This window comes from Peromyscus leucopus, chromosome 4 (genome assembly GCF_004664715.2).
Source record: "Peromyscus leucopus breed LL Stock chromosome 4, UCI_PerLeu_2.1, whole genome shotgun sequence".
NCBI classification, from domain to species: Eukaryota; Metazoa; Chordata; class Mammalia; order Rodentia; family Cricetidae; genus Peromyscus; species Peromyscus leucopus.
In genome coordinates, this window is record NC_051066.1 from 43,163,588 (window position 1) to 43,191,037 (window position 27,450).

The 27,450-nt window shown below is 35.6% G+C and overlaps 1 protein-coding gene across 10 annotated transcripts in view; it reads right to left on the reverse strand.

Moving 5' to 3' along the window:
* LOC114680593 (sodium channel protein type 1 subunit alpha) overlaps nucleotides 1-27,450 on the reverse strand; it is a 146,185-nt gene that overhangs the window by 18,936 nt on the left and 99,799 nt on the right. For 5 of the 10 annotated variants that reach the window (XM_028853557.2, XM_028866248.2, XM_028880849.2 and 2 more), the window contains 11 exons: nucleotides 25,085-25,369; nucleotides 23,872-24,252; nucleotides 22,517-22,649; nucleotides 21,545-21,783; nucleotides 20,042-20,215; nucleotides 18,420-18,776; nucleotides 16,879-17,361; nucleotides 8,581-8,701; nucleotides 6,843-6,997; nucleotides 4,779-4,952; nucleotides 3,280-3,402 (listed from right to left, as the gene is read on the reverse strand). In XM_028853557.2, coding sequence (XP_028709390.1) covers nucleotides 3,280-3,402; nucleotides 4,779-4,952; nucleotides 6,843-6,997; nucleotides 8,581-8,701; nucleotides 16,879-17,361; nucleotides 18,420-18,776; nucleotides 20,042-20,215; nucleotides 21,545-21,783; nucleotides 22,517-22,649; nucleotides 23,872-24,252; nucleotides 25,085-25,369 — 2,625 coding nt within the window. The remainder of the gene's footprint in view (nucleotides 1-3,279; nucleotides 3,403-4,778; nucleotides 4,953-6,842; nucleotides 6,998-8,580; nucleotides 8,702-16,878; nucleotides 17,362-18,419; nucleotides 18,777-20,041; nucleotides 20,216-21,544; nucleotides 21,784-22,516; nucleotides 22,650-23,871; nucleotides 24,253-25,084; nucleotides 25,370-27,450) is intronic. The other 5 variants (XM_028865487.2, XM_028866249.2, XM_028864050.2 and 2 more) reach the window with 3 other exon arrangements.

The window sequence follows — 27,450 nt, forward strand, 5'->3', positions numbered from 1 at the left end:
CTATCATCAGCTTGACAAGTTAGAACGTTTTCATATTCATCCTACGCCAGGGTCCCCCAACCCTCACCAAAAGTAATATCCCCATAAGTGGACAATGAACTATACAGTAGCTGAATCATATTTAGTGAAATTAATAGAGATATGCACTACTGGGGTTATAATCCACAGAAGGTAAGTTCACAGCTATATAGATATGTATTTCTCCCCAAAAGAAACTGAAGCTCACTGAAGGTAGTGGATTAGGAAGTATATGCTGTATTGTCCCTATTGTGGTGCCATCATACCCTTCCCATCCCCTCCCTCATCCCACTACACATAAGTCACAGTGCAAGGATTAAAGGTAGCAAAAGGGGTAATACAGTACCCATAATAAAGGGCTGAGGGGAGGAACCACCGCTCCACCCCATCCAAGTTGGAGCAAGATTATCCTATATAAAATAGAAATATATAGTTTATTATTAGTTAGAAATCTGATATGACAGAACATTTGGTGTTACTTTTTTTTTTTTTGTATATGATGCTCACTGTCTGTTTCCCTAGCAATTAAGACTTGAGTTCCTTTGAAAAGATATTTACGATTTCCCAGGTTAGGAAACTAAAAATACCAATTTAAATACAAGTTTTATTTGACCCTTAGCTATTCACGACATTGGTTCATTCAGTTCAATTTCACAAGTTGAAAAATTTGGACTGGAAATTTGAAATACAATAAATGTTCAAAAGCTGTCAGCCAAAAATGTGCATAAAACATGCAAAACACAAAGGGCAACGTGATGATAACTCATTTTTTACTATCTGACTCCTTCTCAAGCATTCTGCAGCATGCTTTATTCAGTAGTGTTGCATAAAAGCACATGCTTTGAAAGAGTGACAGAAAACCCAAAGCAAAATGAGTGCCTGGTTCACGCTGTGACCCAGCTATTGGGAATCTATGCTGCCACGGAGAATAAAATGAGAGTTTCTTAAGATAGTCTAATCTCACTTCCCAGTTACAATCATCATCACATCCAACCTCGCCATCATCCACAGTTACGATTTTATGAAACAGAGGAATTCATATGCTGGAAATACAACAGTAGAATCAATAATTAGGTTATTTTTGACTTTACAATGCCAAACTGGTGCTGAGGAGTTGTCATTGGTGTATGATGTTCCTGATCTCAGTTTTGCACCAAGGAATCAGAGGCAGACATCAGCTTCTTAGCATCTACACAGTATTTGTTTCTATGACTCTGTTTTTATTTTTAAAGCATTATTAATAATCATAGATAAAGATTTCTGTAAACATGAGAAAATAGAAAACAAACCCATTTGTTATGGAAAGTAAATGTTACATATAAAAATAAATGACTACGGATTTATTTTTTATTTTTTGGTTTTCTGAGACAGGGTTTCTCCATGTAGTTTTGGTGCCTGTCCTGGATCTTGCTCTGTAGACCAGGCTGGTCTCAAACTCAAGACATCCACCTGGCTCTGCCTCCTGAGTGCTGAGATTAAAGGCATGTGCCACCACCGCACAGCTGGCTACAGATTTAATAATCTTCTAAAAGGTCAAATTTGAAATGTTTTATTATTTTTGATTTTTCAAGACAGGGTTTCTCTGTAGCTTTGGAACCTGTCCTGGAACTCACTCTGTAGACTAGGCTGGCCTTGAACTCACAGAGATCCACCTGTTTCTACCTCCTGAGTGCTGGGATTAAAGGTGTGTGTCACCACTGCCCAGCTTGAAATGTTTTCTAACAACCATATATACTTAGCATTATTCTGAATTGGGGAGCCTTTTAAATTATGGATTTTAATTCAGCCAACATATTTTTATATAAAATGTATGAAAACAATGTTTTCCTTGGCAACTGAAATTGCTGTTCTGGAACGACAGTGCCCTTTTCACAGAAAAAAATTAAATTCTGCATAATCTGGGGAAAGTTTATGATAGTTTTTAATATAAATGTGAATATATGAATGTGCTTGTGTCTCCTGAAGACCTAAAGAAAAAGTAAATAAATGTTAGGGAAATTAAAAATGAATGTTAAGTTTCTTTTTTTTTTTTTCGTTTTTCAAGACAGGGTTTCTCTCTGTTGTTTTGGTACCTATCCTGGATCTCACTCTGTAGACCAGGCTGGCCTAGAGCTCACAGAGATCCGCCTGGCTCTGCCTCCTGAGTGATGGAATTAAAGGCATGAGCCACTGCCACCTGGCTGAGTGTTAAGTTTCTTAAAGTATAGTATAATAAAATGTATAATAGATTTCTGTTTATGAGGGAACACAGTACACAAGGCATCTACATGCTGGTGGAGGGTCCTGCAGTACCACTTGCTTTATAAGCATAAGTGACCCTAAGAGAGTAACAGGACAAGGCTTTCTCTTTCGTTTACATATTTCATCTGCTTTGCTTAGGGAACATAAATTTTGGGTCTTAAAAAAAATCAATTTTGACACCATACATCTTATATAAATGAATGTTTTACGCTGGAAAATAATCATAATAACAATAAGCCAATAAATGTAAAATTCTAACCTGGGATGAATTTATGGAGAAGGGTTTAATTTTTTGTTCAAAAGAGCAATATAAAATTTTGTGTAACTGAGAAATGCAATCTAAGTTAAGGTTCACCCATGGGTCATCTATAGTAATGAATATTCTGCTTCTTTTTCCTTAACTTTATTGTCATAAGATATGTGGAGATATATATTTAATTAATATCTTATTATGTATTAAGATTAATTCAGTTACAACTGATTTGGTATTAGGAGTAATTCAGCCAGTAAATATCTGCCCTTGATTATATTCAAATAATGAAAATGTTGGCATTCTAAAGACAAAACATTCGACAACTTTTCATTTTTTCACCTCTGTACTCATACGCACTGTGATTCACATGACTTTCAATAAGATCCCTTAGGTACAGATGGGTCATCACAAAGGAGAACGACACAAAATTATCTTTAGGTAATTGTTACATAGCTCCACTTACTTCTTTAATAGAGTATCTGCCTTTCTCTCCCTTTCTATTTGGCATTGTAAGGAAACTCCCAAGATCAACTATGAAAGAAGGTCCTTTTCATTAGCAATGCAGATAAATGATACTGAATCATTTTCAGAGAGGCCTATTTTCTCTTGCATATCACCAAGAAGTAAATATGCAGCAGAGAAAATGACAAAGTAGCAATTTCGCAGAGACTTGCCATTCCTTTTGCATGCATTTATTTCTTGTTAGTTAAACCGAGTTCAGTCTAGCTTTGGCAATATATGATGCTCCAGAGTTCTTCTTTTCTTACCCTCATCCCTTCAAATCGTGATAATGCTCTTAGAGGTCTCAGAGCTCTTAGTGTCCTGAGGGATTTGATGGCCCCGAGTTCAGAGTAACCCAGGGCATTTGCTGTTAAACTGACCAATGAAACCTGTGCAATACAAATAACAACAATGAATAAAGGAAACTGCTCCAATTTGATTTTTATATAACAGTTTTTTAAAAATATGTAGTTGCTCTGTTATTCTACTCAGTGAACATAGCAACAAAATGACTCCCAATGACATATTACTGTATCTTAAGATCAGTGCCTCACTCAGCCCTCATCAGAGAAGCTTCTCGCAACAGGTGGTAATTAACACAGAGATCCCCAACTGGACAATGTTGAGTGAGAGGCTTTGGAGAACTCAGCCCGAAATGGGATGTGTTCATTAGACCCCTCCTCTTAAGGCTAGGGGAACTATGAGGAAGAGGATGTTGAAAGATTTTTAAGAGCCAGAGGTGGTGAAGGACTCCAAGGAAATAGTGTCTTCCAAACACAACCAAGTGAGACACACTTGTATTCACAGAGACAGTGACAGCATGCACAGGACCAGAAGAAAATTTAAACCAGACTGAATCCCAGCATGGAGGAGGGGACAAGAGCAGAAAGCCCCACACCTAATGAAGAAACTATCTGCAACAGATACCCCCTGGGAGAGAGAAAATAATTTTTCTTCAGTGTAGTGAAACTGGGTACATATCACCCACACTCGAGTTTTAAGTAAATGAAGTATTGATTATTAATAACTAAAATTCTCTATAAGGACATTTGGTATATCAAGGACTTCAAAGAAAATTTCCTCTCTGACATAAAGTAGGCATGTCTTTCTCTGTTCTCTGTAACCTTATTGGAATGGAGTTAGAAACCTCTGCATAAAATCTTCCAGTAGATAACAGAGATTTATAAAATTACAGTAGTGCCCACTCTCCCTTCTGTTTATAGGCTTTCTTTCCTATTGGGGCTCAAAACCAGTGAAAGAATGGATGGAGAGCCATATTGGAGTCTGTCTGGTTCATAACATGGCAGAATAAATGCTGTACTCTTTAAATGTCCTTTTCCATCACTAACCTTATATATTATAATGATTTTTAAATTTATTTTTTCTACTAGATCTTATCTCCCTTATTTTTAAGTATGTATGTATTTATTTATTTTGGTTTTCACAACAGGTTTCTCTATGTAGCCCTGGCTGTCCTGGAACTTGCTCTGTAGATCAAGCTAGCCTTTCATTCGGATATCTGCCTGCCTTTGTCTCCTTAGTGCTGAGATTAAAAGTGTGTGCCAGCTCCCCTATTTTAATCAGTTACTAAATTTAAAGTAGCCTAGAACTTCCAAGTTTCATGCTATCATTTGGTGAGAGAGTTTAGGGCTGAGCAGCCTATCTTGTCATCAGAGCACAGTGGCTAGAGTTTCATCATTTTAGAATTAGGATACAAATGAGACAAACTACCTCCAACAAAAGGCATGATATGGAAGATACCTACATCAACTATTAAGAAGTCAAGCCAACACCAGGCATTGGTAAAATATGTTTGATAGCCATAGGCCACCCATTTGAGAAGCATTTCCAGGATGAAGATGTAAGTGAAGACTTTGTCAGCATATTCAAGCATGGTCTTGATCGTCTTTCGCTGATCAATGTATATATCTTCAAAAGCCTAGGGAGAAAAAGTTATACATTTTAGCTTTCAAATGCCCCAGAATCTTAAAGCTAGATTTTTCTGATTATATGTGCACATGGTATTTCTTTGGGACAGGAGAGCAGAGCCACAGTGTTAGTGTTGTTTTGTTACTCTCTGGGTCTTTTCATTTTAAATCAAAGGAAAAATTATGCTTTCCTAGCTACTAAAACCAGAGGGGTCTTCATGACACCACTCTTTCTGAAGTAGAAGCATAATTTCATGGGTCAATTGGCTAGGCCAGGAAGTATTTCTCAATGTTATAGTGCATGGGAGTTATTGTGTTTCCTTTCTTTTGTTCCATGAGGTGGGTGTGACTCAGTGGCTAGGGAATTTGTCTAAGGTATGTGAGGCCAGCAGTTTTATTTTCAGCACTGTGAGAGGAAGAAAATTCCATCTCTTTTTTTTGCTTATGTTTTTTTTTTATAGGAGACAGATTAAAGAAATAAAGAATGATTGTTTTTATAAAGCAGAAATGGTTTATCAACATACTGGCCAATTTTATTAAGTAGTTAGCTGCTTCTTTATTGATTTTGCTGATAATTTGACTTCTTAGCAGAGATAGTGTGACATTACTTAATGGTAATGTGACATTACTTTTCAGTTAGATCCTAATATGTGTTGTGCTAATATAAACCACAGCTGGTATTTTACTTCTAATACATATTTCTTTCAATGCTGAAAGGATATTTTTTTTGTCTAAGGTGATATGTAGAAGATGCTTATTCCACCCAGATAGTTACAGTAAATAAATACACGATTTAAAAACTGTAAGTAGCCGGGCGGTGGTGGCGCACGCCTTTAATCACAGCACTCAGAGCAGACCAGCAGATCTCTGTAGTCAGCACTGGCTACAAGTGATTCAGAAAACAAAGCTACACAAGAGAAACCCTGTCTTGAAAAACCAAAAAAAAAAAGAAAAAAAAAAACAAAAAAACCCAAAAAACTTGTGTTTGTGCTTTTATCAAGCAAATGCTTTGTGTTCATTTATTTATATATATTTTTTCCATGTATCTATGTATGTGTGTATGCATATATCTATAAATCTATTTATCAATCAGTCATCTATATCTATCTATCATCTATCTATCTATCTAGGTATCTCTCTATCATCTATCATCTGTCTACATCTATCTATCTATCTATCATCTATCTATCTATCTGTCTGTCTGTCTCTCTAGCTCTATCTATGTATTATCTATTAATCCAAGTATTTTATGGCTTAAATATTTCTAATATCTAAAATTCTAGAATGCTACCAATATACTTGTATGTTCATAAAAATTTTCATCTAAATTTAAATAGATTCTGATAAAGTGAACACCTTCCTGTGAAGACAATCCTATCTTTAAATAATCACTCAGGTGTGCTGCCCACTACTTATTGTCACCAATATTTATTGTTTCCTGAGAAGCCCAAGAATAGTGAACCCACATGAGAAGAGACAGAGAAGGGGTCCCTACGGGCTTCCTTTGCCCACAAAGAGTTCATCAGAACTCAGAGGATAGATAATCACAGCAATAGCACTTCCATGAACTCCACTGTGCTTCTCATGTTCACGTTTGGTTCAGCAAAGACAAATTGCGTGCTCATTTGTTTACCATGATCCAGCAGAAGGGCCAAATTTTCAGTGCTGCTTCATAACAAGCAAGCATTGATGAATGATTAGAAATGCGTGTGCACAGGTAAAGGCAAACCCAGACACGCAGGGTTAGTCATTAAATTCGTGGCTGGGGGATTTAAAAGGTGCAATTATTGAAGACTCATTGGTAACAAAGAAAATGGAGTACAAAGGATTAAAAAGTCACCAGTACCAGGTGATTTTCAAAGTAGCTACTGTAGCACGTTGGATTAATGATGGTCACTCACCAGAGCACCGCTACTCAGGAGAATCATGAACACAATGAAGGTCTCAAACCAGTTGTGTTCCACTATCCGGAAGCACGTTCTACGCAGGTTCCACCACTGCTTGCCTCTCCCTTCTTCCACGCTAATTTGACAGCACTTGAATCTCCGTACACAGCCTGCAAGCACAAGGTCCCAATAGAGGTCAAAAAGAGCTCTGCTGCCTCCATCACACACCATGTCAAGGCCAGGTTCATCCTCCCACCACCAGTACTATCTCTCATTGGTTGTGATGACACTTTCAGCTTACAGTAAGAAGTGTGTACTTATGAGCAGTGGGAAATCAATGGGCCATGAAGCACCTTCAGATCTTGCCTTTACTTTACACAATGCTGCCTTCAAAGAAGTAAATTACAAATAGTGACAAGTAGTTTGTCTTTTACTGAATGACCATATCGCATCTGTTATAGCTACTCTAGTAAAGGACTTCAAAATGAAAGTGGTCACTGAACAGAAAACATCTCCCTTAAGAAATGTGTAGAGCAGCAATACAGATTTCATCAGCATACGAGTATTCTTGTGATGATCCTGAAAGGGTGTGCATGGTTTTCTGAGTAATGAGTTCACTACCAAGTGACTTGCATGGTCCTGCTTGGATGCACCTTTGACTTCCCCCATTGCTTTTATTTTCTGAATCAAACTCATGGACAGCACTAACTACCTTTCTTAACACTGTCGACGAAAATTAAAAGGGAGAGTGGAAGGTACTGCGTATGTTCTTGTGTTTAAACGCTTTTAAAGAAAAGAGATAAACACAGGAATGCTGCCCCAAGGCAAAAAAGAGACAAAGTGGGGAAAAGAGGTAGGATGTCAGAAGAAAATAGAGAAAGAAAAAGAAAGGGATGAATGGAAGAAGACAAGATTGCAGGATGGAGCTGAGGAACAGAGCACTAAAGGAAAGGGACAGAATGTAGAGAAGAATTGCCAGAACACTAAAAAAGAAAGTATTCTTAAGTAAGCTGTCAGATGAATTCTTGTTAGAGCTGGCCAGCAGAGCAAGAAACTTTCAGATGGACATAGGGAAGCAGTTTTGGGAAAGGTTTAGAGTGAGTATGTGCATAATTTATAGAAGGGACAAAAAAGACTAATGACCTTTTAGGTCTATAAGGCAAAGAACAACTAATAGAAAATTACAAATACATTAACGTTTCCCAAACTCAAATCACAAAGGCACGAAAGCTTAGTAAACACTAACTACAGGAGACAAGTCTCACCCTTTTGTTGGATCACTGTAGGCTGAAGCGGGCCCTGTGCAAGGCCCAGGGATCCAGGGCACTCTGCATTTCCTGTGCTCACAACATGCATTAAGAATTGTGCTTTCATCTAAAAACCCGACTTTAAATTTGAAATTCTCTTAGTTTTCATAGTCAGCAAATTTACCATTCAGATAAATTTTCTTTGTGAGCATTGGAAAAATGTTTAAGAAGCGAATTTATTGTAAAAACAATCACCATTTTCTCTGAAAAAATGTCAATTAGTCATGAGTTTTGATGAAATGACAGCATTTTTCTCTAGACTCATAACCTCTGCCATGGTGTGGAAGGAAATAATCAGAGAACAGCACTGGATTTTAAATTCTCAAAACACGTGAAATGGGTCTATTGCCAAGTTTGATTGTGTTGAAGGGACCGACTTTGGGTGGTCAGCAGCTGAAAAGGCTGCACTCTGCAGGTGAGATGCTAGCTGAAGACCTTATCTTTACCTTCAGTGAAGCAGGCTTCGGGCTCAAGGGTTTCTTCGGGTTCCATGACAGGCTGTTCCTCTGCAGGTGCCCCAATGTCCACAGTGCTCCCTTCTGAAGAGCTGCTGCTTTCATTGAGTTTCTGTGCGCAAAATGGGCATATAAAACAAATTCCTTTAATTTAATTTCCTAATAAGTGGCCTACCAAGAAGGGATTATTACCATGGCTTCATTTTTTTTTTTTTTTTTTTTTTTTTTTTTACTTTTTTTTTCTTGAGGCAAGGTGATCTGAAAATTTATAGTAAAACAGAGATTCAGAAGAAGAAATAGGAAACCATCCCTGTTATTTCCTTTTCCAGGAATTTCTGTATGCAATCAGATATTGCTATGTTGTGTAGGGATGTTACAAGTGACCATTAGCAACACACAGTGAGGAAACCTCTGTCCTGTGGATTGGAGAATGGGGACAGTGTCATTACTTGTAGTCATGGGGAAAAGAGAGAAAAAAAAGAATGAAACTAAGATAATGTCTACCTTTGAAGGAAATAAAATCATTAAACTATTCTGTGTTTAAACCTTTAATACTGTCTTACTTCTGAGCAATTATGACCTGCTGCTTTAACTTATGTTTGTAATATTCATTGTTAGGTAGATCGGAAGATTAGAATTATTTATTATAAAAAATTCATGATTTTATATTCCATATGCTCTTTGGAGAAAAGGTGCCATACAAAAAGTAAAAATATATATCAATACACAAATAACCTTAGACTAGAAAATAAGCATGCTCTATTACTGAAAAATATTTTAGATTGTAAAAACAAATCAATAAATTTATGGAAAAATCAGTTTTCCCCTCAATGAGTTATATTTATGCTAATATGACATGTGAAGCTAATTAGATAAAAACATTATTTCCCAGAATTTGGCAGTAGTAACCAGATGCATGGCTCTCATTTTAAATTCTCAGTAGACAATGATGGTAAAAACAGCAGGAAATATCAACTTATTCCAAAGATAGGAGCTAGTTCTTGGAATTCTTTGTAAAGATGGCATGCTGGCCTTCAAATTTGGGTAAAAATAATTAGTACATTGGGTAATTTAGTCAGGTAAGATATACTGAACACCAACAAGATGTTTGACACTTAGTGTTTATTGGCAACTAAAACATTCATGGCCCTATTTGATATTTGAAATAGAGTACTATATTTTCCAAACTATGATTTATGTAGACCCTAAAAGACACCACACAAACTGCCCACTCAAAATGTATTTTAAATAATAAATTTTAAGTGTCACACTAAAACTATTAGTGTTTAGAATAGAATTTCATATGTATGAAACAGAGGTTTACTTTGTATTTGCTCAAAGGAAGATGGCATCTACATCTGGGTTTATATCCAAGTGATTGTCTCCCTTTCTTTTAAGTTTCTTGTGAAATAGAAAATTACAGGTCATGGGGATCTATGTAGATATGAATGATCAGCCTAGTCCTCAGTGTTCATTTTGAAGATTACCTCTGAAAATATACACAGATTCTTCACTGAAAACTAATTTAACTTTTCAAAAAATATGACGTTAGCCTATTTACCACATTCAGCATCTGGAGTATTCACTGTTCGCTACAGGAGGCAACAACAGGTAGATTTTAAATTTACATTTGGGCTGTATTTGCTTCGAATGACCTTTTCTTTGATTCTACCATTTCGTCTGACTTAAAAACATACCCAAGGATAAATCATGCATTTGCTTCTCTAACAGATGAAGAGAATCATTAGATGGAGGGCTTAAGTTACACTGCCCATCATTCATCAGGACACGGCCTTCTGAAGATCTATATGTCTCATCCTCAACCTAATTGGTATTTACCAGTGGCTATATAGTAATAGGTCCAGGCTGAGTTTTGCCACTTCATTTAAGTAACTCATGTCATACCAATAGCTTTTATTGACATTCTCAGTGTTGTAAGAATTAATACTTATTTTATAAAAAAGTTATGAATACAATAGCATTTCATTATTATCCAGCATTCTTCACTATAAAACAGTATTCAGTGTATGATGCCTTCTCTTCATGTAATGATCAGTGAACTGATTTGAGAAGGTAAGATTCTTTACTAACATTCATTAATTATTAGAAATTCTATCTCCCCCCTATGAATAAATTTATGTGTGGGCAGGGATTCAGATGAAATTTAATTTACATAGCAAATTTATCTTGCTGAACATATAATAGTGATCTGCTAGATCTCTAAATATATTTTAGTCTTTATCAAGAATCACAGTATCAGATGTAATTCAAATAAAACCCCTTCCTCAGTAGTATCATTTTTCATTGTCAAATGGAATCAAAAGTTGTCAAGCAGTTGTTCTCAAATGAGGACCTCAGAAATGAGTTATTCTCTACATAAAAGTTGCTCCATCAAATTATAAGCTGAATGATGCTAACAGGAACATATACTTAAAATTTATTATTACATTTATTTAGTCATTTTTTGTATGCATGTGTGTGTGTGTATGTGTGAAACTACATGTGTGTTGTAACACACATGGAATCCAAAAGACGACTTGATGGAGCCAGTTTTCTTTTTCTACTTTCTGGGTCCTAAATATTAAGTTCAGATCTTCAGACTTAGTGCCAAGTGCCATTACTCATGGAAGTATCTCACTCCCTTATCACTGCTTTTTCCTTGTACCAATGATGTCATGCTGTAATTCTGACATTTGTTAGTAAAAGACTGACAATAGCCAGTTTTACTTCTTTCCAACCATAGCATCTTTTTCATCAGGACCACTGTTTTCACTTATTCTGCCTTTAAAAGAAAACAAAGATGATTTATTTGATGGAACTAAGTACTATTTTCCTTGTTCTAAGAAAAAGACTTATCTGAGAATGCCTGGACTGAAAATCGCAAGAACCCAACCCAAGGCATTATTTTAATTTTTGACACATTTTCAAGATGTCATTTTATGTAGAAGGCAAATAGATACCTGGTATAGAAATATAGAATATAGATATGATAGGATAAAAGGGTAGATTAATGAACCTACTTTTAAAGGGCAACAACTTGTTTAAAGTGTTTCACATTAGTATAGATTTTAGTTTATTGATACAAGTTTAAACTTAATTTTGTTATACTATATACATGTTTATGTAATATACTGTATTATGTTTATGTAACTCATTTAGATTGTAATGGATAATTAAAAATACAGATTAATAATTAGTCTTCTATGATAGTCAAACTTATACTCATGTTAAGTTTTCTAGGTATACATAGATATAATTCAATTAGGTAGGTAATCTTCAAACACTTCATAGACCTACAGAATATGGCATTTAAAATGTTTTAAAAATTTAGACTTTCTGGGGGCTAGAGAGATGGCTCAAAGGTTAAGAGCACTGACTGCTCTTCCAGAGGCCCTGAGTTCAATTCCCAGCACCCACATGGTGGTTCACAACATTGTGAAATGAGATCTGGCACCCTCTTCTGTGTTCATAATAAATAAATAAATAAATAAATAAATAAATAAATAAATAAATGAATGAATAAATAAATCTTTAAAAAAAACAACAAAAAAATTTAGACTTTCTGGACAGTAAGACAAGTCTGTTCCTGGCAGCACAGATTTACTTCAAAGGGAAAGATGAGCATCGAAGACACTCTATATGGAGTTCATCTTCTTCTTGGCAAAAATAGCCATTTGGGCAAGAAAATTGTTCTTGCCTGGACAGCTTGAAAAAATGTATCGACTGGACATGCAGGACCTATAGGAAGGTGGCCACTGAACTTTGCAAGGCAAAATGGTCCTTCAGGCTCCTGCTTTGCAGAGGAAATGGCCAGACATTCTACAGGACACAGAGATAAGTGACTGAGAGACTCTAGGCCTGTGAACTGAAGACAGATGCCCCAACTTTACAGAACTTTGGATGACTGTTTAGGCTGCCAGCTTTCTCTGTCTACTCTCGGAAGACTGCCAAAAGTTGCTTGCGTCCTTCGCCCATTTCTCAGGTAATATTATATCCTTCTGAGGTCCTTGATGTAGCTGAAGACTAGATAGTCACAATTTCCTTAGTTATGATAAAGATAAATTAGATATAAAACCTTAGACTCACAAATATAGGATAGATAGAATATCTTCTTTAATTTTGCCAAATACAAATAGACTAGATACTGTAACTGTAATTCTTACTTGATAATTGTTTTGTTATATGTAATTTTACTTTGTTAAAGTTAAAACCTTTCTTTTTGAAAATAAGAGAAAGAAAAGAGGAAGTGCTGTGGATATGGCTCTGTATGCTATGAATGTGTTGCTCTGATTAACTGATAAATAAAACACTGATTGGCCAGTAGCCAGGCAAGAAGTATAGTATAGGTGGGACAAGAGAGAGGAGAATTCTGGGAAGTAGAAGGCTGAGTCAGGAGATGCTGTCAGCTGCCACCCCATGAGAAACAAAATGTAAAGTACAGGTAAGCCACAAGCAATGTGGCAACTTATGGATTAATAGAAATGGGTTAATTTAAAATATAAGAACTAGATAGAAAGAAGCCTGCCATGATATACAGTTTATAAGTAATATAAGTCTGTGAGTGTACTTGGGTCTGAGCAGCTTGTGGGCCTGAGTGGGACTGGAGAAAACTCCAACTACAGATACCCACTTCAATAAGACTCACTTGTAATATATTTATATTCACATTCATATTTTAACTTTTTAGGATATGCTTACATAAGGTTTTCACTCTTACATGTTTTTTTTTAAAAGAATATACACAGACTGACAGATTTTTCTTGTTATTTCTATATCAGCATCCTAATTCATAAAGACAATCTGAGCTTTAAATTATTTCTACTCATACTTTATTCTTTTGAGTTATTGGAAAATTTCTTTGTAATGAGGACATAACAGGACAGTAAGATCAAAAAAAGAAAAATGAAAACAAGATAAACATTGGTGTGTAATTGGAAACACAAAAACTCAACCGTGTTTACCAAAAGTTGGGTTACATAAAGGCCTGTCCTCCTTTAGTTGACAGACAGAATTCTATTTCTAATTTGCATTAATTAGTTTACCTGACCTGAGGTGGGGTGACCCTGTTCACTCTCTCTCTCTGCTCTTCTGAATTTACTATGCTTTATTTTGAGTTTGAATAAACAGTTAACTTTTGTAAACCTCTTACGGACACTTACAAATAATGCCCACATTAAAAATACTAATACTTAGGAGATAAATGTAAATTTGGAAAAATTCTCTTACTTTCACCTTCATTGTTGTGTCATTAAGAGTCGCAATGTCTTTATTTAATTTGTTATTCACATTTTAAGCACAGGATAAAAACATTGTATCTAAACCATAAAAGCAAACATATGCTTGTCAATATATTTTTATTTTTCTCATTGTCAAAATTAAAAGTGAATGAATGCAGTCATTTGTTTGATATAGTACTACCACTCAAATACGGAGGAAAGCTCTTTAGCTGCTAGGGAAGGGCTCACGTCAACTCTGCACACAAAACATGTTTCCAACAACATTCTAAAGATACTGGGTAACATTTAAACCCAAATGTTTTTCAAACAAAAATTTTATTAATTTAAAATTTAAGAAGGTAAATTGGTCTTCTTTTTCTGTTCTTAAATTGCTATTAAGTTTTACTCTGAATGTAAAGTACTAATTCTCACTGTTTTGAGATTAATAAAATATTTTAGATCCATTTTGGCATTTATTAGGCAATTAATAAATCTTTAACTTATTAAATCCCAAATGGACTAGTTAATTACAGACTGTGTATATTTTTACACGTGAACCCCAGGAGCTAAATTATACACGTGTCCTTTGATCTATGGGATCCATATATACTTGGCAGGCTCGCTTAAGAGTTGAGATGAAGGAATGTACAAACCGCATTGTGTTTGAAATACGCACTTTGCCTTTCCCACTAGGGTATTCCAAAATCACTTAAAACTGCAATCTTGATGCTAAGAGCATTTTCCCTTCACAGTGGATTTATGCCACGTTTCTTGCTTTTAAAGATGTTCTCTGGTACAGAAAGTGATTTTGACCTTGAAGGTGAAAAAACACAACACAGAGCAAGCAAAGCATGCTCGGTGTGTCTGTGGGAGGAATGGATTGGATGGTTTCTTCTTGTGCTCAGCTTTAACTTTCAACACAAAATGTTTTTAATCTGAGACCAGATTTCTTACAGGGATCTTATTTATTGATATTAATGAGAGTTTAACTTTGAAGTGATTAAAATAAATCAATCTGGCATGCCATGGTCAAAAGGTATGTAATACACTGTTGCATTCACATAGAGATGCAACAGAGAAGGCACTCATCTATAAACTGAGTGTGTGCCGACGTATGAGCAGAGCATGATCTATTTTAAATCTTAGCCTTTTACTGAACTGATACATATATGCAGACACATATACATGAGACTCCTGATACTCTGTTTGTCAGTTATTATTGACTCAATGGGTTAAAATACTTGGCAAAGCATTTTAAATGGAGGAAATGGATTTGGAGTGTGGGAAGGAAGATGCATTATTTTTATTTATTTATTTTTGGTTTTTTGAGACAGGGTTTCTCTGTGTAGCTTTGTGCCTTTCCTGGAACTCACTCTGTAGCCCAGGCTGGCCTTGAACTCACAGAGATCCACCTGGCTCTGCCTCCTGAGTGCTGGGATTAAAGGCGTGCACCACCATTGCCCGGCTGTTTTTTTTTTTTTTTTTTAACACTTCAAATCCATTTACATGGACATTGTAGTCAGGATTTTCCCACTCTTGTGTCTCTGTGCTGTTTCTTCCCCTTCTTTCACTACAAATCCCCCAAATATCTCAATGCAGCCATTGCTAGTTTCAATACCAGCCCCTACTCCTAAAAGTGGGAGATATCCACTTGACACAAAAACTTGTTATAAAAGCTTGAGTCATTATTAAATTGACATACTCAATAGCCTAAATTATATCATATGCCTATGGTATCCTCCCCAGACAACTACCTACCAAAATACCCCATGGTTTCTCTTGATCATGGTGTATATGCCAGCAAATTTTTGTGAGGAATCGACTGTCATTGACATACTGATGTCTTTAAAGTATTTGGACTATGGAAACTCTAAAGATGCTGTACTGTTTTGGGGACTTCCATCAAAGCTTGAACCACAGATTCCTTGTTTTAGATTTCTTTGGAATTGTCTTACAAAATTGTCCCTTTCCTTAATGTATGATACCATTGTTATATCCCAGAAAGCACACTGTAAGTTGAAAATATAAGTAAAAAATACATTCACAACACACAAACTACTGAACACCATATTCAGCAACACAGTAAATAAGAATGCATTGGTTGGTGAGAAATAGTAATAGTAAGTCAGTCCAAGTCAGGGACAGCCCTAATATCCACTAATGTTTTAGGTTAATATTTTAAAGTAAGATCTCATGGATTGAATTGTATTCACCCACCTGTCCTCTGTTCCATCTTCAAATAATGAAACCATCTATATATCTGAAGGTGGGGTTTGTTAATGAGCCTTACAGAGCAAATGAATCATGAAGTTAAGGCTGTAATCCAATAGAGTGAAGCCCTTAAAAGTTGGGGAAGAGACCACAGATCTATTTCTGTTCGTGTGCACATATCACAGACAATCTTTGTAAAGACTCAAGGAAGGTGGCCATCTACAACCTTAGGAGATGGCCCTCACCAAAAACTGACCCTGTGATACCATGGTCTTGAATTGTCTACTTTCCAGAATTGTGAATAAATAGATTTTAGTTATGTAAGTCATCCAGCTCAGAGCACAGTGCTATTTTAGCCCACACAGAACTACAACATAATGTAATTTTATTGTGAGGAATGGTGTGGACCACTTCTTTTGAAAGTTCACTTCTATGTATTTGAGCTGAGGTGATACACAGAAAAAATATGAACACTTATATCAAAGGCTCCAGGTTCTACCTTCATTCTTAAGCACCAAAGCTATTTTTATTTATTTTTTACTGGAAAAGTTACAATAACATGCTCTTCCTTTGTTAATTGTAAGGATTAAGTAGCCTTATAATGATGCTTTTTTTGTTTACTATTTGTTAGTAATTTAACAGATATTCTTTAATAAGGATGAGAAAAATCACACATCAGTATTTTATACTTTGATTTGTCACTCATCTTCCTGTGATTAAATCTTTGGTCTCTCAATAAAATAATATTTGACGATATCCAAAAATGTTCTACAAATCATCAATGCAGACAATACAATCCACATATATATTTGTACATATATAAATGTATACATTTTCACCTCCCCAATTTACAGAATCTTACCTCTTTGCTTTCTTCTAGATCTGATTCACTGCTGAAGTCCTCTGTGTTTAAGTTCTCAAAGTCAGACTCTCCCACAGCAATGGGAACAGTCACGGTGAGACTGGGGTTGTTTATGAATGACATGTAATCACTCTCATCAATGATATACTTCTCCACGCTGCTGCCAGTCCCTATGCCACTTGTGGTTCCATTCACATCTTTCAGACAGTCCAGATCTTTTCCAATTTCTGCTGTGTGGTTAGATATACAATTGTCTTTTCTGTTGTTTAGATCATCAAGTGGCTTAATTTCATCTAAAATCTTCTGTTTCCTAACAAAGGACTGCTGGATAAACTCATATATTTTTCTTTTTACATATGCTATTCCCTTGTGCATCCTGTCCACAGCAATTTGAAGATTGTTCATTTCATTGTCATCATCAGTGGCTGCAAGGTTGTCTGCACTAAATGAGCTCAGAAGCAAGGCCAGAAAGAGGTTCAGGACCTTGAAAATAGACATAGGTACACATTCACCAAAACACAGAGAAGAACAAAGATCACTATTACCTTAGGTGTAGAAATAATCTAAAGCCATATGAGCAAAGACACAGCAGTCACTATAAGTCAGGTGGTCTAAGATCAGAGCACATGCTGCATATCATGAGGCATTGGGTTCAACACCCAGTCCTGAAAAAATGTTGGGCACTCAGAATTTGTGATATGGCTCCTTCTCTATAAAACGAAAGCATTCTTCCTATTGCTCTGAAGATTTCCCACACATGAAGAATTTGAATGAATTAATTTATCATTATATGTAAAGTTGTATGAGTAAAGGAAAAGAAATTTACTGATATAGTGTAACCAGTTTTAAATTTAAAAATCATTAATATTTGAAAATATTCATTTATATATACTTTGGCATTTCTTTCTTCGTGGTTTTATGCTGTTGGCTGTTAACAGAAATAAAATCATGATTATTACCAAATTTAGAATTAAAATCTTAAGTTCTCAAAACATTCATTAACCATTTTTTTTGACAGGGTTTCTTTGTGTAGTCCTGGCTGTGCTGGCCTGGAGCTCACAGAGATCCACCTGCCTCTACTTCCTGGGTTTTGGCATTAAAGGCATTTGCCAGCAGTGACCATTCTTGTCAACACTATTCTATAGCAAAAGACCACACACACACACACACACACACACACACACACACACACAGCTATACACACACACACACACACACACACACACACACACGTGGCAGATTTATGACAAATTTTAATAATTCTATGCAATTTGTAAAATAAATGTGATGAAATGATTGACATAAGATGGAGTTGAGGATAAAAATCATAGATAATGTTAGTGTGCATACATTTTAAAACTGTATTTCTATATTACCATAGTATATTGTGATAGTATTTGTTTCAGAATGAGAATATGAACATATCTAAGATCAGAGGCATTAAAAATTAATGATGATAAAAGTTAGTTTTAATAAAAGTAGTACCACTCTGTTATGCTATTAATATATATCTTAAAGGCATATCTAATTTGCATACATACCACAAGGTTCCCAATCACCATGACCATCATGAAGACAGTAAGGCACATGGCTTGGCCAGCAACCTCCATGCAGTCCCACATGGTCTCTATCCACTCTCCACACAGCACACGGAACACGATCAGGAAGGAGTGGAAGAAGTCATTCATGTGCCAGCGTGGGAGCTTGCAGTCACTGGCAATTTTGCAGACACAATCTTTATAACTTTTGCCAAACAGCTGCATGCCGACCACGGCAAAAATGAAGACAATGATGGCCAACACCAGGGTCAGGTTGCCCAGTGCGCCCACCGAGTTACCAATGATCTTAATGAGCATATTCAGTGTGGGCCAGGATTTTGCCAACTTGAACACTCGGAGCTAGAAAATGAGAACAAATTAATATACATTATGACATTCATAAGCATTATAGTGAGACTTACTAAGGAATAAGGGGGTGCAGTTCATTGACAGAACATTTCCCTATCTTGAGTGCAGCTATGAGGTCCAAGGCTAGCACTACACACCCCTAAAAATCCTCCTATAATATCTTGCTCTAACTTTATCAGATTCATGATTAACATTTGGATCCTCCCAGAAAGAATCTAACATTTCCAGCATTTAATTATATAGATCATCTTCTTTGAAAGTGAATTCTTAATTGTATATTGGAACCTGTGTTCTTTAATTTGTTTCTCTGAGACCCACCAAATTTCATACTGTCTTATTAACATGTGGATGTGAATAATTTCTGTAAAAAACTCATTTGTCAAGAATGTTCTAAGTAACATTACATTGAGCCTGATGTAAATAGAAAAAAATATTTGTATCTATTATTATTACATTGGGGTAAAGCTATAAGTAAATACACATATATTGTAAAACTGGAATGTTTACTATGACTCCTCTTTGATCTTCAGGGCAATGTATATGAATCAATGCATATGCTTAATAGTCCTTTGAACTTTTTAGTTTTTGATGGAATAGATTTCCTAGAATTAGAATTACGTGCATACATTTTATGTGAATGTCATCCACTGCTACCAAAGGCTATTTGCACTTTCAAGTTATTATGAAAATATTGACCATTTCTGTTAAGAATACTTCTTCAGTTTGAAAACATTAATTGTACAAGTCATTAGGAACAATACTTTGTCAACATAGCAACCAAAACATTAGCAGTCACATGACAGGACTAGTGATGGCTCAACGTCAAAGCATGTGCAAGATTCTGTGTTATGTAACCCAGCACTGCAAACTAATAACTGGTAATACTAGTGAAGTTTACATGACTAAACTTTTCAGAATAAAGCTGTTTTTGAAATAAATACCTGGAGAGATATCATTCCCATTTAGAAGCCTCAGGTTACACAAAAACTTAAGATGTTAATAGTGGTTATGTGGGAAAGTCTATGGAAGTGTTATGAAAGATCACCATTGGGGAAAACAATTTTATTATTATTATTATTGGTTTTTCAAGACAGGGTTTCTCTGTGTAGCTTTGCGCCTTTCCTGGATCTCACTCTGTTGATCAGGCTGGCCTGGAATTCACAAAGATCCGCCTGCCTCTGCCTCCCAAGTGCTGGGATTAAAGGCGTGTGCCACCACCACCCGGCAACAATTATTATTGCCACTCTCTTGTTTACCAGTCGAAATGAACGGAGAACGGACAGTCCTTCCACATTGGCAAGGCCAAGTTCTACCAGGCTTAGTGTCACAATGAAACCATCAAAGATATTCCATCCTTCTTGGAAATAATAGTACGGGTCCATGGCAATGATTTTCAGGAACATTTCTGCCGTGAAGATCCCAGTAAAAACCTAAGATCAAAACAAAATTACTCAAATTCTATCAGATAATAATAATGATAAATATAACATATTTTCCTTAGGATAAAAGGCTTAGGCTACTTTTCCATTACTGATCCTATTACTATCTTACTAGTAGAGGAAAATTTAGTTGAAAAGGCTGGGTTGCATTAGTTTACTGTGTTACCCTCACAGAAGCTCCAGTAACCAGGTAGTGTAAATACCATAATTATTACAGGGGAAGAAAACAATATTTCAAGGTGTTTAAAATGTCCCTCTTTTATCAACCAACTAGAAAATGGCTAAATTAGAATTTGAGCACCAATGCATGATTTTGATACTTCATTCCATTAAATTGGTACTATTATCCCATTAAATTGATACTATGCATTCCATTAAATTGATACTATTCATTCCATTAAATTGCCTTTATTTCCAGACTTCATATAACCTAGATGACAAGATTTTCATAAACAGGTTATTTGTAAGATTATTCTTATTTCCTTCAAATGAGATAGTTATTGTTAATGTGTATCTTGTATTATAATGTGATCATCACTATCATTACAATTAGTTACATGCATAAAAAGTATATTTCCATAATGTAAATAGTAGAGATTTAAAAATACAAATACACTATAGGATATGCATATTTTAATTTTCTATATTTGTAAAATCCTAAAATTCCTCCTAAATACTGTATTAAAAGCATGTCATACTTTATATGGTTCTTCCTTCAAATAAAAACTGAGATTTCTAAGTTGATTCAGCTGGAAAACATTTTAATAACTTATGTTTTAAAATAAAAAAGGAGAGTATTAAGTGGAAACATTGACTAAAAATGGGCTTAATGATCATATATACAAAATGCACTGGGCCTTTTCAATATTTCATGATCTGTATCTAGAACAGATCTATGAAACAGAACATAGACTTCCTAGACTCCAGAAGGAGAAAAAATGGAGACACTTTTATGTTGTTGATCACTTTGAAAGAACACATGACCTTATTTGAACTGTCTAGAGTAAGGACACAGTGATGCTATCACTCAAAGAAAAACATGGCCTTAAATTCTGAAACACTTCACTTTTTCAAAACTTTGGAAACATCATTATTGACTTTTTAGTCATTATTGCAGGTCTATGCCTATTTCTCAGTTTTTTCACAGACATTAAAGGCTATTATTTCTCAAAAAGCAGTGCTCACAGACAGCTGGATGTAATTGCCTTAGGGATGTAGGAATTGTGGTTGAAAGAGTGCTAATAAGCCACTAAATGTAGTAAACAGTATCCCAAGCAGAAAATTTGAATACTGAACACATTTACCTTCTTGTATGCTTACCAAGTTTCCTACTGTAAGCACATGATTGAAATGATCCGTCATTGGGTAGTGCTCCATGGCCATGAAAAGGGTATTTAACACAATACAGATGGTGATGGCCAGATCAACAAATGGGTCCATCACAACCAGGTTGACAATATGTTTGACTTTAAGCCAATATGGGGAACAGTCCCAAATTAAGAATATGTTGGAAAATTTATACCAACAGGGTGGACATTTCTGCCTTGATTCTTCTAGTTCTAGATTTAAAAAAAAAGAAGGAAGAAGGCTAAATGACTACCTCCTAAGTGCAAATATTTATTTTAGAACCACTAAACATACTTTCAGTAGCAAGCATATTTCTGTTTACTGCAAAGATATAATTGATATAATAATATAGATACCATCAGACATGTACATATAGTAGAGGTAAGAAATAAATCATTTTCCTTTTTCACATAGACCCTGCTTCTTAACACTTGGCCGCTAGTAAGCTTGTTGGTCATATAGGTGAACTTTCAACAGGAACATAGCTTTGGGTAATTCACTCTGTGCTAAATCCTGTGTTACTGACAGGCTGCTCATTTGTAAGATTTAGGGCAAGGATTAATGTGATACATCATCATTTAAATATGCTTTTATTTTGTGGAAATGACTTATTTGTCTCTCTAATCTTAAAATTATTTTGGATCATGACTGAAGGAACCATGTTGCTGAAATTTGTAGCTAATTACAACAGAGGATTTCTGACTGATGAATTAGAAATCTCTCACTCTTCACATGTACTACTAAGATATTAAGAGTTCAGAGTCCAGCACATTGAATTTAATATTCAACACTTTCAGAATGCGTGACCACTCATTTAATAGTAGGGCATTTCTTTTTTCCTTTTTTTTCCTGTGAGTGTAATTGCCAACACATAAGTAGAGATATTTGACTCCAGTAAGATAATGAAAGTTTATTGAAATAATGGTGGTGGGGTTTGTTACAAACCTTCTACTGTATTTGTTAAGATGCTGGCTATACTCATTGCCCTTTGCCTTTGGGAAGGATCTTCTAGGAAGTCCATTGAAACATGGAAAGAACTTGACCTCCTCTTTCTCATTTCAGTTTCAGTGGTCGTTCCCTGTAAAGAAAATGCTGAGGCATTAAATGATTAACTTGAGCAATATGGCACACAAATAAATGGAGACAGTGATTTTCATGAAACACATGCACCGTGCATTTTCATATTTAATTGCTGATGGCAGATCTTGGTGACTTATTGGATCATTAACCTGGAATATTTAAACTGCTAATCATATAGTCATAAAAGAAAATTTAAATGTTTGACCCCCTTGGTTTTATAATTTTATGAAATATGTGACATGTGATTATAATATAGTTGGTAAAGATTGTCATAGGCATATTTAATTTGTTTTTAATTAAAGAACAAATTGTTAAATCCTAATGCCTTAAAAAGTCATATAGATGGTCAAGCCATTTTGAGAAAGTAGCCATTTCATTTTAAGAAAATACCAAAGACTATAAGCACACTTAGCTGTAGTAATCTCATTTTATAGATATAAGATATAGATGGTTATTGATAATACAAAGTATATTCTAAAAATCCATACATATGATGCAGGGTCAACAGTTTCATCCAGGGTACCAAAGCAATAAGTCATCCCATTTAAACATAGTCATGCTCATCATGCTGATATATTCCAAGTGAGTGTACAGTTTAGGAGGAAGTATCCTTTGTTTGGAAAGTTCTTGTCTGAATGTACAGTAACAAACACACAATACTCCTTTGTTACACAGACAATTATTTTATCGGGATTAATAATTTATTGGTGTCCCTTTGTGTAGATTGGCTTTGTGAATACCTATATCAGCATTTTTAGTACAATAAATATCAACCCTGGAAATTTTAGATAATGATGAAGCTATCTATGCACAGTGTTTTTGAAAATCTGAACTAAAACAAAGATAAAAATAAAGAGTCTGATGGGAAGATTTACTATACACCCTTTACACTTAAAAGCCATTTATTTACTCTTATAATAGGGCATTAGGGGTGATGTCTCCATATCTAAATTCAGTATGGGTACATAGCAAATCAACCAAGGCATTCTTTATTGTTCAATTAATCCTTAGCATATACAGTAGGTAATGCATTCACATTTGTGCAAGGAGTGCTGAGGCTTTAAGGTTTAGTTGGTTAGTCTATTAAAGGTGTTACAAGATGCAGGGCATTCTCAGCTTGACCAACCAGGAATCATTCTCAAGAGTTCCATTCTGTAGAAACACTGGCTGGTGCAGCAATCATGGGCCAGCCATGCCTGAGCTATGTAAAACTTTCTTACATTGTCATCAGTAGCTGGCTTATCTATTATCACCTCTGGCAGAAGCTGTCCAACTGGAGATGTAGGAACTGAGGGTCCACCAACCAAGGAAACCACACCGTTGCAATCCACTGTGCTGTGCATCTTTCCATTTGCTGGAAACACCGCCAGCATCCGGGATGACCTGCTGGTTTGACTCAGGTTACTGTTGCGGCGTTCTCCATGTCTTCGGGGAACAAATAGTGAATCTCTCCGGCTCTCATTATCCTCAAAGGTGCTGTGCTCATCATCAGCAAAGTCATTCTCAGACCCCACATCCTTTGCTCGCCCTCTAAAGCTGAAAAGGCTTGTTCTGCTATTGCGTCTTGGGGAAAACAGGGAACCACGGATGCTCAGCAGTGACTGAAGGGTTAACACAAACAACAAAAAGTAAAATAATATTAAAACAGCCCATTGAAATAGTTTTGCAAGATTAATATAATTCATAGGCATTCAGATGAAATTAAATTATCTTTGTACATTATTGTTTCTAGCCATTGATATTAAATAATAGATAGCTGGCATGCAGCCTAAAGATAACGGGAGACAAATACCCAGTCACTATCTCTCAAGTTTAAAGAGAAACACCCTTAAGAATCTCTCCATGTATAAATCCATTGGTGATGAACACGGACAGCACAGCTGTGACTGATTTTCACTTCTCTTTCCCTTCAGATAATTCCTACAGCAGTTCTCACTGATTCACCTGTAAAATGGGATATCTGTAGAAACAGAAGTTAAACATTCTGAAATTCTGATTGGTGCACTTTTCTGTGAAGTTTACTGTAACAAGTATTTTCAGAAGTTCATAGGACAGTTGATGAACAAGTTATTGGAAGAAAACCAACATAGTGTTGTTAATTAGCCAAAGGCATATTTCTGAGTAGCTAACTCCTAGTCTACATTTTGTGGATGTTTTTAGAATATCCAAGGACTGGAAGATTAAATATCATTAATTACAGGCAATTACCAGAAGGCACATCCAACGTGAAAATTCAGTTCACCTGACTTCGAACCTTCTGTTATTTCAAAAGCATCTAGGAACATATTTGCGTATGTGTGGAGGGAAGTAAAGCTTTCACATAACTATATGGAGAAGAAGCAGTTTTAAGCATAATGCAACAATAGTCCATTCAGTTGATGAAAACTCCTACGTCTGTTTCAATTCTTCATCAGAGGACTCAGCAGTACGTACCTGGTGTGGGGAAGAGTACCTCTTTTCATAGGTCAGTCTGTTCCCTTCTATGGAGAAGCGAAACCCTTTCCTTCTGACGCTGTCTTCAGACTCAGACTTGTGGAATTCATCCTCATCTTTCTCTTCCCCTCCAGACTGCTCTTTCTGTTTTCTTTTCTTCCGCCGATTCCGTCTTTCCTTAGCACTCTTCGAACTCAACTTGGAGGCTTCTGAAGAGCTATCTGAGAGCCTACCTGCTGCACTGGGCTCTCTGGAATGTTCTGAGGCAGTTGCAGCTGCCGCCTGCTATATAGAGGAGGAAGCGTTTTAGTGTGGTACAAGAAAAGACTGCTTAAGAGCTTTCTTCAAGTTGCTCAAGTTTTGCCATCATTTACAAAATACTAGCTAACTGAGGCAAATATTATCTAGAAGATGTTTCCTGGGTGAGAAGGGGATTTTTTCTTCTTTCTTTTAACTAACAATGACTTTCAGAAATAATCTACTTTCCCTCACGGTAACATTTATGAAATCTGCATTGTACTACATTGATCACATGTTCATAAAGATTCATTGGGCATTTAAAAAAAAACCCATAGGACTCAATCTATTCTAGTAATTAGTATTTAATGGCCATCATCTTCATTTTTTTCTGAAAAACAAACTGGATCATGGAAGAAGAACTGAAGAGTTATTCAAGATCCTATCCGAAGTTGGAAATGTGATAGCAAGCTCAGGTCTTCTCCAGTTTCTGAAAGTGTTCAATAACTTCCATATAGTATCAGTCGAAGTTATGAAAGGTATCCCCTCCCCTTCCTCACTCCTCCATAATACTATTGTTCACAAGAAGGAGGGGGGGTCGATAACTTTCCACTAAGCAACAGAAGGTGGTCAATTTCCAAAAGCCGCCCCAACCACCTTCATCTCAACAGTGGCTCTCCCTAGTTGTAAGAGTATGAGAGAAGAAAAACACTGTGTGGTCACAACTTGTTTGTTATGAAGCTGCACTTTTTAGTTATTGTTATTCCCACAATATCCTCAATATAGAACTGTGGTAAAAGAATAAGCATGCTTGAAGGAACCCTTTCTGTATGATCAAGATGGCTCTGAATAAAATTTGATTTGAATAAAATTTTATTCTATTAGTTGTAATACGATTGTTAAATGGTCTTATTAATAATAATAAAAAAAAAACCCAGAGCCAGATATTGGGGTAAAGGCTGAAAGATCAGAGTGGCAGAGCAGCAAGCCACAAGTCTTACCCCTATGAAATCCTCTGCTGAAAAAGAGTGAGCTCCTCTCTCCACTCTGCCTTCTCACTTCCTCTCTCTGTCCAGCTCTACCACTTCCTGTCTGTCTGTACAGACCTCTATGGTTAACTCGTGGCTAGCTCCTCCTTCTGATTTTCAGGCTAGCTTTATTTTGTTAGAGCACAAATAAAATATCACCACATTTCCTTTTTTTTTGGTCTAAAATAAAAAAGTTTATGACTAATAAAAGAAAAATAATATACAATAAGTGCAATAACTATATACAATATACACAGGCAATAATTACATCAACAATGTGTAGCCATTTGCATTTGACAAATTCAGAGAAAATACTCCTTTATCTATACTATCTTTGTGAATCCAAAGGATTGTATCTAATTCACCTTCTATCCTAATTTGCATTACCAACCAAAAACTGTTTTTTGATGTCTTTTGAACTTATAAACTTTACACTTCTTTAGTGAGTTTCTTTTCTGAATTTCTTAACAAGGAAAACTATAATTATAACTATCTAATCTTCAGCTCCCTCAGAGACCCCCGAAGGAAATGATATTAACTGAGTAAACAGGAAGTGCAAACAAGCGACTTCCAAAAAGGAGATATTATATAGATATGATAGAATAAAAGGGTAGATTGTTGAATCTACTTTCAAAGAGCAACGACTTGTTTAAAATGTTTTACATTGCTATGGATTTTAGTGTATTGATACAAATTTAAAGTTAATTTTGTTATACTATATATATATTTCTACTCTTGCTTAACATATTATGTTTATGCAGCTCATTTAAAATTGGAATGTATAATTAAGAAATACAGATTAATAGTTAATCATCTATGATAATCAAACTTATAGTCATGTTAAGTTTTCTAGGTATACATCGTTATATTTCAGTTAGATAGGTAATCTTCAAATACTTCAAAGACCTATAAAGTATGGCATTTAAAATGTTTTAAAAACAGGCATTTCTGGACAATGAGACATGCCTGCTCCTGATAGCACAGATTTATTTCAAAGACGATGATGAGCATTGAAGAAACTCCAATATGGAGTTTATTTTCCTTATGGCAAAAGTTAGCCATTTGGGCAAGAAACTATTTTTGCCTGGACTACTTGACAAA